The sequence below is a fragment of the Chelonoidis abingdonii genome, chromosome 3 (assembly GCF_003597395.2).
Source record: "Chelonoidis abingdonii isolate Lonesome George chromosome 3, CheloAbing_2.0, whole genome shotgun sequence".
In the NCBI taxonomy this organism is placed as follows: Eukaryota; Metazoa; Chordata; order Testudines; family Testudinidae; genus Chelonoidis; species Chelonoidis abingdonii.
Genome location: NC_133771.1, coordinates 86,594,106 through 86,606,999, shown reverse-complemented (window position 1 = coordinate 86,606,999; position 12,894 = coordinate 86,594,106). Strand labels below are relative to the sequence as shown.

Below are 12,894 nucleotides of genomic sequence, written 5' to 3'. Positions count from 1 at the left end.
AGGCCACGGTTCTGGCCGCCGAATCAGCAGCGTCAAGTGAGGCCTGCAGGGAAGTCCATGCCACTTTCTTCCCTTCCTCCAGAAGGGCCTGGAATTCCTGGCGAGAGTCCTGTGGGACCAGTTCAGCGAACTTACCCATTGACTGCCAGGTATAATAATTATATCTGCTGAGCAGGGCCTGTTGGTTAGCCACCCGCAGTCGGAGGCCTCCGGCAGAGTAGACTTTACGTCCCAATAGGTCCTTCCGTCTAGCCTTCCGCGATTTCGGGGCGGGGGCTTGCTGGCCATGGCGCTATCGCTCATTCACAGATTGAATGACCAGAGAGCATGGAGGAGGATGGGTATATAAGTATTCGTACCCTTTAGAGGGTACCATGTATTTCCTTTCCATGCCTCTGGCCGTGGGAGGGATAGACACTGGAGATTGCCAAATGGTGTCCGCTTTGGGTTGGATGGAACGGATGAATGGCAAAGCCACGCAGGTTGGCGCATCCACCGGCAGTATGTCTATGACCGGGTCTTCCACCTCCGGGACCTCCTCCACCTGGAGATTGATATTTAAGGCGACTTGCCTCAGAAGGTCCTAGTGGCCTCGGAGGTCGATCGGGGGCGGGCCCGATGAGAAAGTACTGGCTACTGCCTCGTCTAGTGAAGAGGAGGACGAGAGACCCGGCACGACTGACTCATGCAGTGACACCTGTTCCGGAGGAACATCAGGGTCCGGGAACACCTGAAGGTCTGGCGGCAGAGCAGATTCGTCTGTACCCGCTGGAGGGGGGTGGCTAACAGTGGCCTCTGGTGCGCGATGTTCCGACAGGGCCGACGAGATGGTACTGTGGGCTCGCCTTGGGCTTGGTGATATGCCCAAGGCGTCCAAAAGGACCACTGATGAGGCGCTTGTTCTGGGCCCTGAGCCTCCTTGAGGACACGGCTATGCATCTCTGAATCCCCATAGGCGGCGCTATCAGTGTGCGAAGACTCAGATGGGTGCCATGATGGCCATGGTGGAGCAGAGAGCACATGAAGAGGAGCCCTGTGTGCAGGGTACCGTACGTCGTGCCGCACCGGAAAGCGGTACCGGGAGTCATACCGGTGCCGAGAGAGTGACCGGGACCTGTGACCAGTGCGGTGCTGGGAGGTCGACCGAGATCGTGAAGCTCTATGGTGAGAGCAGCTGCGGCGTGAACGGTGCCGGGAGCTGGACCACCATCTGGAATATCGGTCTGGTGAGCGGGATCTTGAGTGGTGCCGCGAGTAAGACCAGTACCGAGAAGGAGTTCGGTACCAGGACTGCAAGTGGCGCCTAGATCGGGACCGGTGGCGAGATCGAGAGCGCTGGCGAGACCTCGATCTTGAGTGCTGCCTGCCTGCGGCGTCGATGGAAGGTGGCCTGACCAGGGCAGGTTTCCCTGTTGATGTAACAACCTGCACCGGCGGTGCTGGGGGTTGAGGCAGGGTGGGCTCCATTAGGGCAATGAGTTCCTTCGCTGTCGAAAAGGTCTCTGGCGTGGTGGGAACAATAAGCTCTACCGAGGCGTGTGCCAGGGAGCTGTCATGCACCGGACTCGACGGCTCTTGCATGGCCGGAAGCAACAGTGCCGAGATTGCCGGTGCCGTGGCAGTTGCTGATGCCGGGCGGCTCAGTTTCGGCTGCTGCTCAGACTGCGGTGCAGATATTGGAGCCGCAGGAGCTTTGAGCTTTCTGGCACACGGGGAGAGGGAGCGGTGCCAGGCTGGCTTCTGGGCCGGTGATGGCTGGTGCCGGGACATCTTCGCGGTGCCAGCGCTCTCCAGTGCCGACAAGGCACTTCTCCCTGGCGCGGACTGTGCGGTACTCGGTGCCGAAGATGAAGGAGTGAGGGCTGCCTCCATTAGGAGCTGCTTAAGGCGAAAGTCCCGCTCCTTTTTTGTCCGCGGCTTAAACGACTTGCAAATCTGGCACTTATCTGCAAGATGGGATTCCCCCAGGCACTTTAGGCAGGAGTCGTGAGGGTCTCCCATTGGCATCGGCCGCCAGCAGGCCGAGCACAGTTTGAAACCCGGTGAACCAGGCATGGGCCTGGGCACTGGGAGAGGGAAAGGAGCTAATCCCCAACGCTGTGAACTATATACACTAACTACGTTTACATAAAAGTATTAACTACAACTATAAAACTAAACTATATACACAATAAGTACTAGAACGAGTGAATAGCTAGGGAAGTGGAGATCAGCTAAGCCGCGCTCCACTGTTCCAATGACCAACATGGGCGGTAAGAAGGAACTGAGGAGTGGACGGGTCAGCAGGGGTATATATTCGGTGCCATAGTGGTGCCACGCCAGGGGGCGCCCAGCCGACCCGCCAGGTGTTGCTAGGGTAAAAATCTTCCGACGAACGTGCACGCGGCGCGCGCACACCTAATTGGAATGGTTATGAGCAAGCACTCGAAGAAGAACCCACATTTAAAATGGCTAAGGCTCTGGGTGATCCAACTTGAGACTTAAAAGTAGAGGGTGCATATTCAGATACGTACCTTCTTAAAACAAGATTATTATACATTTCTCTTGAACTCAGGATTTTCAAGATGGTGCTAGGACATTAGAATAGGTGAAGATCAGCAAATTTTTAACTGACTGATTGAAAACTATGTATTTTGAACCTAGACACTCCGGTCTACTGTATATGCATATAAAATGTACATATTTCTCTTCTGATTCCATGACACTCTCACACTTAAGCAACTTTTTAAAAGCAAGTTATATATATATATATAAAAACAATAGAAGCAATAACCTGAAGTGTAACGCTCTCCTTCTAAAGCCACTCTCTGCCTCCCTGCCTAACAGCTGCTGTTCAGAGCAGCTCTTTCTCTGGTGAGTGAAAAGCAGCAGCAGGAAGGAGGAAGAGTGTGTTACTTTCTCTGAGAAATATCTGTCAGGTGGAGAAGCAGAGGCTGGCCTTGCTGGAGGGGAAGAAGCATACTCTTTTTGCAAAGGCTAAGAACCTCCCACTTGTTCCTGTCTGAAGGGGAAGCTGGGGTTTAAAGTGTCCTGTCAGTGACCGATAATTCCTCCCACATGGAGCCACTGGGAAAGATGGAGTCTTGAGCCCTGTTTCACCCCCAGACTTCCTTTAGGCAGCTTATTTGCCATGAACTGCCTGGGGCTTTCCGAGATTGCAGAGATGGGCTAAACCCATCCAATTTCTGCCTGTGCAAGCCAAACTTGAAGGTTTGAGTGGAAGCATTGATTTATTTCTGGTGCGAAATTGAAAAACCAGCCAGCCTGACTTCAGTGGAAACCTGAAAGCAAAATGAATCCACTTCAACTGATCCAAGTGCTATTTTTTGGCAAAAAGTCATCTGCTATTTGGCTTACCCATGTGACATCATTACCACAACTCCCTCCCTCCTTCTGTCAATGGCTTATCAGTAATAAAACCAGCAATACAAGGATTGATTATGGCAGTATTATGGGATGCGAGGAGGAGGGAGGTATTAGTCTCTTGAAATTAATAATGAGAATGTGGCCAGTTGCTTCTTAACTAGTTTGTTTGACCCCTTACCTCACTCTATTTTTGGTCCTTTTCAAGGGTAAGCTCTGCATTTGTCTGTGCAGCTTCTAGCTTACTGAGGAAAGACATAACAAGAGAGCTTGAATTCTAGAAGAATGACTTCTTTCCAGAGAACAAGTATTGACAAGTGCATTAAAAAGTTTGTGGGATTAGGCTGATTAGGTTGATGAAGCTTCTGAGCCACCAATACAGGGTGTTTTTTTTTGTTTTTGTTTTTTTTGTTTTTTTTAAATCTTGTGTTTGTGTTTCTTTTAAAGCAACTTCTGAAGACAGAAGAGCATAGCTGGTCCCTGGCAGAGCTGATCCACGCAGTTGTTCTCCTTACACACTACCATTCACTTGCGTCTTTCACATTTGGCTGTGGAATCAGCCCAGAAATTCATTGTGAGGGAGGCCACACCTTCAAGCTCCCCTCTGTCAGTAACTATTGCATCTGTGATATTACAAATGGCAACCATGGAGTGGATGAAACTCATGACAGCCCAGCTGGAAGCATTTCAGTAAGGATCTGTTACCATCTAGGAGTTTGAGCATGTAACAATCTCCAGTTTTAACACGTTCATACTGGTATTTCTGCATTAATCCAATAGGTGGATGAGATCTAGTTCTGCATATCCATTTCAACCAACTTTAGTGGCACAATAGAGTGATTTACCCAGAGTGTGGACGAACTTGGATGAGGGTTAGGTGGCTTAAGCTAAACTTAGATCAAACTGAAATGATAGTCTGAGGGAAGCAATCAGAAGTGGCAATTATCTCTGTCCCCTCAGTTGAGGGTGTCTGCCTTCCATTTGTCATTCTAGTTGGCAAACGGGGGGTTTTGTTGGTCACTTCGCAGCTTCTAAATGTCCAAACAGCAGCAGTCACCAAGGTTCCTTTTTTCAATCTGTGCTTTCCTGGAAGATGAAAACCTCTTTCTTTGACATGAGACCCACTCTACACCCACAGACCATTCAGAATCTTCTGAATGCCTTTACGTTAGGCAGTACATCTTGCTCATTAGTGCTCCCTGATCTGCATTGGTTTTCAGCTGGCTATCCTTTGCAGTTAAAAGTCAAAGATCATGACTCAGATTTGGGCGCTGGTTAACTCTTGAAGACCTTAGTATAAACAGAAGAGATCTGGTGGTGCAGGGCATTTTCAGTGTGGGCTCCTTGACTCTGTAACTGCCGTCTTCATAAGAGTCTGGGTTTGTGCAGGATAAGGGCACAATGCAAGACACCTATTTACCCAGGCTTTCCCTGTAAGACAAAGCATACTATGTGAGGCAGAGAGGAAGTGGAGGACCGATTGGGCAAAGGTGGGAAAATTGAAGATGAGGATTTTATTTGCTGTAGCCTGGGGGATTTTTGTTTTAGAGTTCCTTTTTAATGGATATTGAGCCAATAAAATATGCATTTATGATTCAAACAGTACCCAGAGTCAGTGCACTTTATTTTGACTTATAATTTTATTTACAAAGTGGGAGACTAAATCTTTAATACAATCACACTAGAGCTCTTAGATCAGTATCTCTCTACATAAGAAGAGTTCTGGTCTTTCTAGAAAATATTTTAAAAAAAAAGATGCAAATCAAGGTTGGAGTATGAGCTTTAGCTTTAACTTTAAACTTCTGGCTTCCCAGTTTGTATCACAGCTGTCACGTTCTAGTATAGAGAGCACTAAAGTGTGTGTGTGTGTGTGTATGTTTTAATTTTAAGAATACAGAATCTTTCTGTGAAGTTGAAGCACTTATGGAGAAAATGAAGAAGCTACAAGAGTGCAGAGATGAAGAGGAAGCCAGCCAAGAGGAGATGGCCACACGTTTTGAGAGAGAGAAGAGAGAAAGCATGTTTGTGTGTTGTTCAGGTAAAAATACATAAGTGGTGATTATTTAGACTTAACTAAATGTGTTGGAGAAATCAACCTTGTTTTAACATCTACCAGTTACTAAAAAGTGGTATTTTTGTTATGTTTTATTGCACAAAAAAAACTTAATTTAAAAAGGATGATGGTTAGAGAAGTGTGATTTTTAAACAAACTCTTAAAAGCAAGGAGGTGCCAAGTTGTGTGGCATCTCTTAAACATACCATAATGCTCACTAACAGCCTCCATATCTTCACAAGGAACTTAATTTTGCCTCCAACAGATAAGAAAATGCTACTCAATTACTCGCCTACATTGTAATGTAAAACCTAATTACCTCAGCTACAGTAGCAAATATTAAACACTGATGTGCACGAGTTGAATGTGGGGTGTGTTGTTTTTCAGGGAAATATGAGATTGTACATAAGGTCTGCTACAAGCCTAATGTTGTTCTGGGTTCTTCCACAGAAATTTAATTAAACTGTGGTTTGTAAGTTCTAGAACTCTGTTTCCTTGAACTTCTGATCCAAAAAATCCACTTATTGCCCATGAAATTCTGAAAAAAAAGTAGACGCAAGACGTTTGATAATTGTGCTTTTTGCATATATATGAAAGAAGCTGGATTTTTTCCTTCAAGGAATTGCCTCTAGAGATCCATACTCTTGCAATTGTATTAGGCTGTACATATCCAGAACCTTTAAAATCAGTTTAAAGAGGTTGTGTATACCTTACAGACAATCTCTGCACTTTAAGTGAAACCATGCTTATCCCACGGCTGCTGCAGTTCCTACTTGCTTACCCAGAAAACAACTGTGATAAGCAGAAGATAAAGGATGAATAAACTGTGGAGCCAATTTCTTTGGTTTAGTTTCTTGAATGTCTGGAAAGGACTGATACACTGGGTGCTATCACCATTCAGGCAACTACACCTGTGTTCCCCCTTTGTGGTCGCTCAAGTGCACCTACTTTAGGCACTTGGTTCCTCAGCCATCACCTCTCTTGAGCAGACACCCATGTCTCTTTCCCTCCTGACCAGGGTTTTTCCAAGCTGCACCATCCCCTGCCTGCACTGTGATATCCTCAGCAAGCCAGATTGCCTTACCAGGCCAGTGCCTGTGCTTTGCTTTGCTTTCTCTCTGAAGGCTATGAACAGCTGTACTACAAGTTACCACATAGCTTTTACTAAATAAGCACATTTATTCTTAAGATAAAAGTGTTACAGAAAAAACATTAAAACAGTAAAAGAACCTACACATGTACTAAAAAGCTTATCAGAGATCACCACAGCTTAACCTTGGGTGTTGTAGGTGTCAGTCCTTCAAACCCACAACTGGGTTTCCCTGTGGTTACAAGTTCATAACTGATTCAGATTTAGAACTAGAACCCAGACTGGGCAGAACAACTGTTTCTTTATACAGCTTGGGCCTTTGATGGTGGCCTTTAGTAACAGGTAATCAGTAGACAAAGACACTCTTCTTATGGCGTAGCTTCAAAAGGCTAGTTTTTTCATAATAGGGGTTGAGGAATATGTATTCACCTCTTCCTAGATATTCCCCAGGAAAATCATTTAATGGTTTTTATTCTAAAAGTCCATTCTTGTTCACACATTGTTTGAACCTCCAGGTCTCGCCTATCACCCGCTTTAGAGGTTACATACAGTCTTGGCCCCCAATAACACATAAATCATTCATTTAATACAATGGACCCCAAAGATACTTAAACTTAATTTAGTAAGGTCTCCCGAGGATATTGCAGGAAATTGCCATATCTTTCACAAATTCTACCATAAATTACAAACTTCTCCAGTTACTACTAGGTAACCTAGTTTTGCAAGAGTTCCCTGGATTAGGATTGTTTCTAGGTGGGATGGGGGAGATCAGTGGGAGGTGTTACTGTTGTACTGTTACATATTGTACTGTTGAGGTGAGAGAATCCACAATTGCTTCACAAGTGCTCTTCTATTTTTGTTTTCTTGCTGGAATATGCCGAGATTAACTTGTGAAACTCCTACTGTTTGCTTTAACAGAGGATGAGGAATCAGCGCCGACAAGAGATGTATCTCGCCACTTTGAGGATACAAGCTATGGGTATAAAGACTTCTCCAGACATGGAATGCATGTGCCTACATTCCGTGTTCAGGTAACAGAAAAGTGATCAGTAACCAGCATCAAAAAACGCGTACAATCAGTGTGTTAAATTGTACCAATTACTTTGCATCAAAACTTGTCATTAGTTCCAACAATTGCCTTGAGAACCAGAGAGGATTTATTTGTTATTTTATTTTACAAATAAGCACTTTTATTTCAAGAGCAATACATTTATAGTGATTATACTTGATAAAGGAAATTGAAGAGCTAGAACGTCAATGTGTCTTTGTGAAACATGTAGTCAGTTTTGCTTTCTTTATTTTAAGGACTATTCCTGGGAGGACCATGGCTATTCCTTGGTTAATCGTCTTTACCCAGATGTGGGGCAGCTGATTGATGAGAAGTTTCATATTGCTTATGATCTGACGTACAATACAATGGCCATGCACAAAGATGTGGATACCTCCATGCTTAGACGTGCAATTTGGAATTATATCCACTGTATGTTTGGAATAAGGTTGGTCTTGTCATCTTCCTTATACAAAACAATTAGATTTGATAGTATCTCTCACTAGTTTTTTTTTTTTTCCTGATGGAAGGAAAGCCATTAATTATACTATCAATGATACATTTCATTGCCACGACAGCAATACAGGAGCAAGACTCTACTTAAGGGGGTGAGAGAGGCATATTTCTAGAAAGCAAGTCTCTGTTCACAGCTGGAATAACTAATTGTGTATAGTAGTTTGAAACATAATTTCTAAGTGAAATACTAAGATTGTGGGACAGGAAAATGAAAGTATTTTCCTTTCACTTCTGAACAGATACGATGATTATGACTATGGTGAAATTAATCAGTTGTTGGATCGCAGTTTTAAAGTTTACATCAAAACTGTGGTTTGCACTCCTGAAAAAACCACAAAAAGAATGTATGATAGCTTCTGGCGGCAGTTCAAACACTCTGAGAAGGTACTGTCTGCATGTGTTCTGAGTAGCTCAGTAAACTTGGTAGTAATGCTAGTAGCCATAGTGTGCTACAATAATAGTGTTAAATGCTATGATAATCAGAGAATCGTGCTTCAGTTATTCAATTATTTAGATCTTACTTCTGATCATATTGAATTTGTTGAATACACTTTCCAATAAGCATAACTTTTCCTTGTCTACTAAATATGCTAGCTAACAGACAAGCCAAGTTATTTGCTGGTCATTATGCAAACTTTCTTGTTATGTAGAGGGAAATAGATAAATTGCTAAACTACTTATCGATATACAAAATTTAATTAACAAAGACTCTTCTCTAGGGCTAATTGAGAAAATCAAGGCCATTGTACATGACAAGGGACCTCCTGTGGCCTATCCCTTATGGTCCATGCCCCAGAAGGCAGTGTTATGGGATGTTCTTTTGCCCTAGGAGCAGCAGCCCCCCTCCCACCCCCCTAAGTACTTGTTCCTAAAGCAGATAAACCCCAGCTGCTATGTGACTCAGGTTCCCTGTGGCCTTCTCCAGCCACAAAGTTCTCTCTTATGATGGTGCTGGGAGGTGTTTCCCCTAAGCAGCAGATCTTGGGGATAGCACCCATTGATGTTTATGGTATCAGCGCTATTTCAGGCTGCCTGCAGGCTCACAGACATCAGTTACACGCAGTTGATGTCTTCAAGCTTTTGTTTACCACTATGGAGCCAAGAAACTTTTATTAAAAAAAATAAAATAAAAAAAAAGCTTTCATTTTGTTGTATTAAGGTGACTGTGATCTGGGGCCCTAGCCTATAGTGCGTGTGCCATAGGCCTGGTCTACACCTAACACTTGGGTCTACCTACCTGCCTTGCTCAGTACTGTGAATAGTTTCATGCCCTGGGTGATGTCGTTAGGTTAACCTAACCCCAACTGTAGACACAGCTATATTGATGGAAGAACTATCCTGTCAAGCTAGATATCACCTCTTGGAGAAATGGATTTGCCGCAGCAATGGAAAAACCCCTTCTCTTGCTGTAGAGCCTACAGAACAGTGGCGCTGTTGCAGCACTGCAGGTGTGCTGCTGGAGTACTTGCAGTGTAGACATACCTTTAATCTGGTCCTTCTCTTATCAAAAGAGAGTGATGTCTGATAGCATCAGACCCACCACACCACCTGCTTCTCTCACCCCTCGCCATTCCTGCCCTTTAGCTTCCCTAAGATCCTTTGAAAATGTTTCGAAGTTGCCCTGCACCTGTAGCATTTGCTGGAAACCTTTCTCCTCCTGCAAGCTTTGTGGCAGGGAGAAAGCTATCTGTATGTGTAACTTTACTTTTGTTTTTTTTGTTTTTTAAAGGTTCATGTTAATTTGCTTCTTATAGAAGCTCGGATGCAAGCTGAACTACTTTATGCTCTGAGAGCTATTACTCATTATATGACCTGATACCTTTGACTGACTAACAACGATGGAATGTTCAGCAGATACAGCCTATAGCGTGAACCTACTAAGCACCAGGACCAATGGTCACTAGAAATTAAGAGACTTTGCCATAACTTCTTTAGTTTCAGTTATTTCATTGTTGGAATATCACTGTTGCCACTGAGCAGTGACTGCGTGGGAGTTGAAAGGATAGAGTTGTGTCAAAGTGCTGCCTGTTCACAGTTTTTGGGCTTTAGACAGCATAGGAAACCATGACTTATGGCAATACAGCAGATGGTAAATACATAAATCTTGTATTAGGTTAAATACAATGGGAGCTGGAGCATAAGAAGCAAAAAAAAAAAAAAAAAAAAAAAAAAAAAAAAGTGCACCTTGATGACTCCTGCTTTTGATATATAAGAATAATTTTAGAAAACCCAGATGCTGCTATTTGTGCTGGTGGAATGAACTGAGACTTGCTGTTCCAGTTAAGCTGTAAGTGAAAATGAGCACTGCTATATTCTGAGCCTACATTGTATGTGGTTTTAAAGAAAACATGCCCCCTCCTGTAGGGAGGGGATGGGGAAATTCAGTCCTGAAAGCTATTTAGATAAGTGTAGAACTACATGAATTGCCCCTTAATCTGCTTTCCAAGGATGAACATTTTCTGTCACTGATGCCCATTCCTTTGTTGTCCTGCATTTTTTTGTTTCTAAGAGCTAGCTAAGGTGTGGGAATGTTACACTGACTGTCTGGCAGTCCAGAGTGTCACAAGCCCAGTGCTAGTCTTAATGATTTTGCAGCTGCTTAAGTAACTAAGCTGAAAAACATCTATTTTTTAGTAAATCAAAACATTAAAATGATAATGTTCAATATACAGTTGGTTTCAGAGAATACATGAAACACTTATATGAGTGTGAATTGCTTTTGAAATCTGTCAGTATTACTGGTATTTTTAAATAAAGGGTAGCAACTTTTTTCTCTGTTCTTTATTTTACACCATCTTATTGCTTTAAACTACACTAAAGGATCAAAGCCTGTGAGAGGCACAGCTGAGCAAACCTCCTATATAACTTGTGAAGCTGACAGAACCTCCCTGTTAATTATTCAGTTGGTCATATTAAGGGGGTGATGATTAGTTTTAGGGGGAAAACACAAAGCTCACCCCAGTAAACATTTTATCTTTAGTCAGCACCACCTTCTCTTGCTTGCTCAAGAGCATTCTTTGTTCCCTCCCTGACTCTACTCCCCTACCATGACCTATGAGAAGAGATTTTCCAACTCGATTTTTCCAAACCTGCCAGCTCCCTAGGTATTTTCAAAAGAATTTAAGTACAAAGAGAAAACATACTAGTGACCTTTAGTAGGTCTAGTTCCAGAACTTGTGTTATAATTATCAATCAGTCAAAGAAACTTTCATGGGCTAGAATGGGTTAAAACCAAGCAGCAGTTGAGTAAGGAGAAAAAGGACATTTGTTAATCAATTAAGCCAGTCTTCATTTAGTAAACGCATGAGTCACCATGTATATCACCGAAGAATAATCTACTCAGTGCTGCCAGGCTTAAACGAAAACTTTAACAAGTCCCCACTATCTATTGTACTGTACAGAAGAGTGAGTAATGTCAAATTCTTCTTGACTATGTTCCTGCAATGTATTATAATAGTACTTAACACATACAGGCAGTGTTCTACAAATATTACCTAGCTAGTAGAGGGGTGATGATTAGTTACCAGAGCCTGATGCTGGAGATTGGGAAAAGGAGACAGTGATTTACCAGGTTACAGAGCAACTGTGGCAAAGCTGGAATTAAAACAAGATTTCTGTCTGCCAGCCTTTTGTGCTCACTCAACTAAATCAAGCTGGCTCTTGCTGAGGATAAGCTAGTATGAGCCTAGAGGGATATAGGATTGCTTTTTAAAACAATGTTATGATACAGGCAGAGTAGGGCCCTACAAAAAGAAAGATGCATTAGTGACCATGGCCCTCAAGCTCCATGGGGATTTCAGTATCTTAGCCAGAGGTCAAGAGTCTATTTCAGGAGTGGATGGGGAAGGTTCTGTGGCCTGCAATGTGCAGGAGGTCAGACTAGATGATCATGATGGTCCCTTGTGGCCTTAGTCTATATACAATTGCTGTGGTGAGTACCTATTGAAAGAGAGCCAGACGCTAAAAGAAAATATTTCAGCTGCTAGCTAAAGAAGTGGTTTGATATTAATTATAGAGGTATTGCACACACACACGCTTATTCTGATTTATACCATTAACAATCTGCTTCATTTATTTCTACCTCTGAACCTTAATTGTGAACAGTTTCATTAAATGCTACTTGTATTTCAGTTGAAAACTAAAGCCCATTTTAGTGGAGTAGGAACATTATAGAAATAGCTTAGAAAGATACTACAGCCCCAAAAGCTAAAACATTATCTAAAATGATGTGGGGGAAAGATTAATAAACTGTCACAAAATTGTAACTAACAGGAAGCATCTGCTATTTCCTCTCAACAGGATTTTGATGTTCCAAAACCATAGAGTAAGAACTTGGCTTTAAAGGGCAATTCCTAAAACTTAGCTGTGTTGAACTGCATCTAACTCCAGGCAGCAGTAAAGACAAAGGGGAGATTCTTGCTCTGAAAACTAGAGTTACAGTGGTGCTCAGAGAGCTGTACTTGTCCTTTTGCCAACAGAGGCAGCTAAACCTGAGGTATTTTTCCCCCATGGCCCAAAGACACTTTCATCCTTCAATAATATTCCACATGCTCTCTCGCTCTTAACCCTACACACACTTTCAAGCATTACCACTCTGCACTGCTTTGTATACTGGTTATGATACCATCAAGCTTTTTGGCCTTAAAACAGTGAAGGATGATATCAAAGAAAAAAACCTTCTCATTCTAGATGGAAGATGTGGTTACCTTACATTAACTGTACTACGCTGTGTGATACAGCATGGCCAGAGGGCAGCATAAGAGTGTTAGCAGGGGGCCTTATTCCCTGCCAAGGGAGGAAGGTTTGCTTTAGATTAACTAGAAC

The 12,894-nt window shown here is 43.2% G+C and overlaps 1 protein-coding gene across 4 annotated transcripts in view; it reads left to right on the top strand.

The window, feature by feature from the left end:
* Positions 1–10,839, top strand: part of SESN1 (sestrin 1) — a 145,380-nt gene extending 134,541 nt beyond the window's left edge. For all 4 annotated transcript variants that reach the window (XM_032764607.2, XM_032764609.2, XM_032764610.2 and 1 more), the window contains 6 exons: positions 3,811–4,053; positions 5,254–5,401; positions 7,425–7,537; positions 7,812–8,002; positions 8,310–8,454; positions 9,800–10,839. In XM_032764607.2, the coding sequence (XP_032620498.1) occupies positions 3,811–4,053; positions 5,254–5,401; positions 7,425–7,537; positions 7,812–8,002; positions 8,310–8,454; positions 9,800–9,886 (927 nt within the window). In that variant the 3' untranslated portion in view covers positions 9,887–10,839. The remainder of the gene's footprint in view (positions 1–3,810; positions 4,054–5,253; positions 5,402–7,424; positions 7,538–7,811; positions 8,003–8,309; positions 8,455–9,799) is intronic.
* The last annotated feature ends 2,055 nt before the right edge of the window (positions 10,840–12,894 follow it).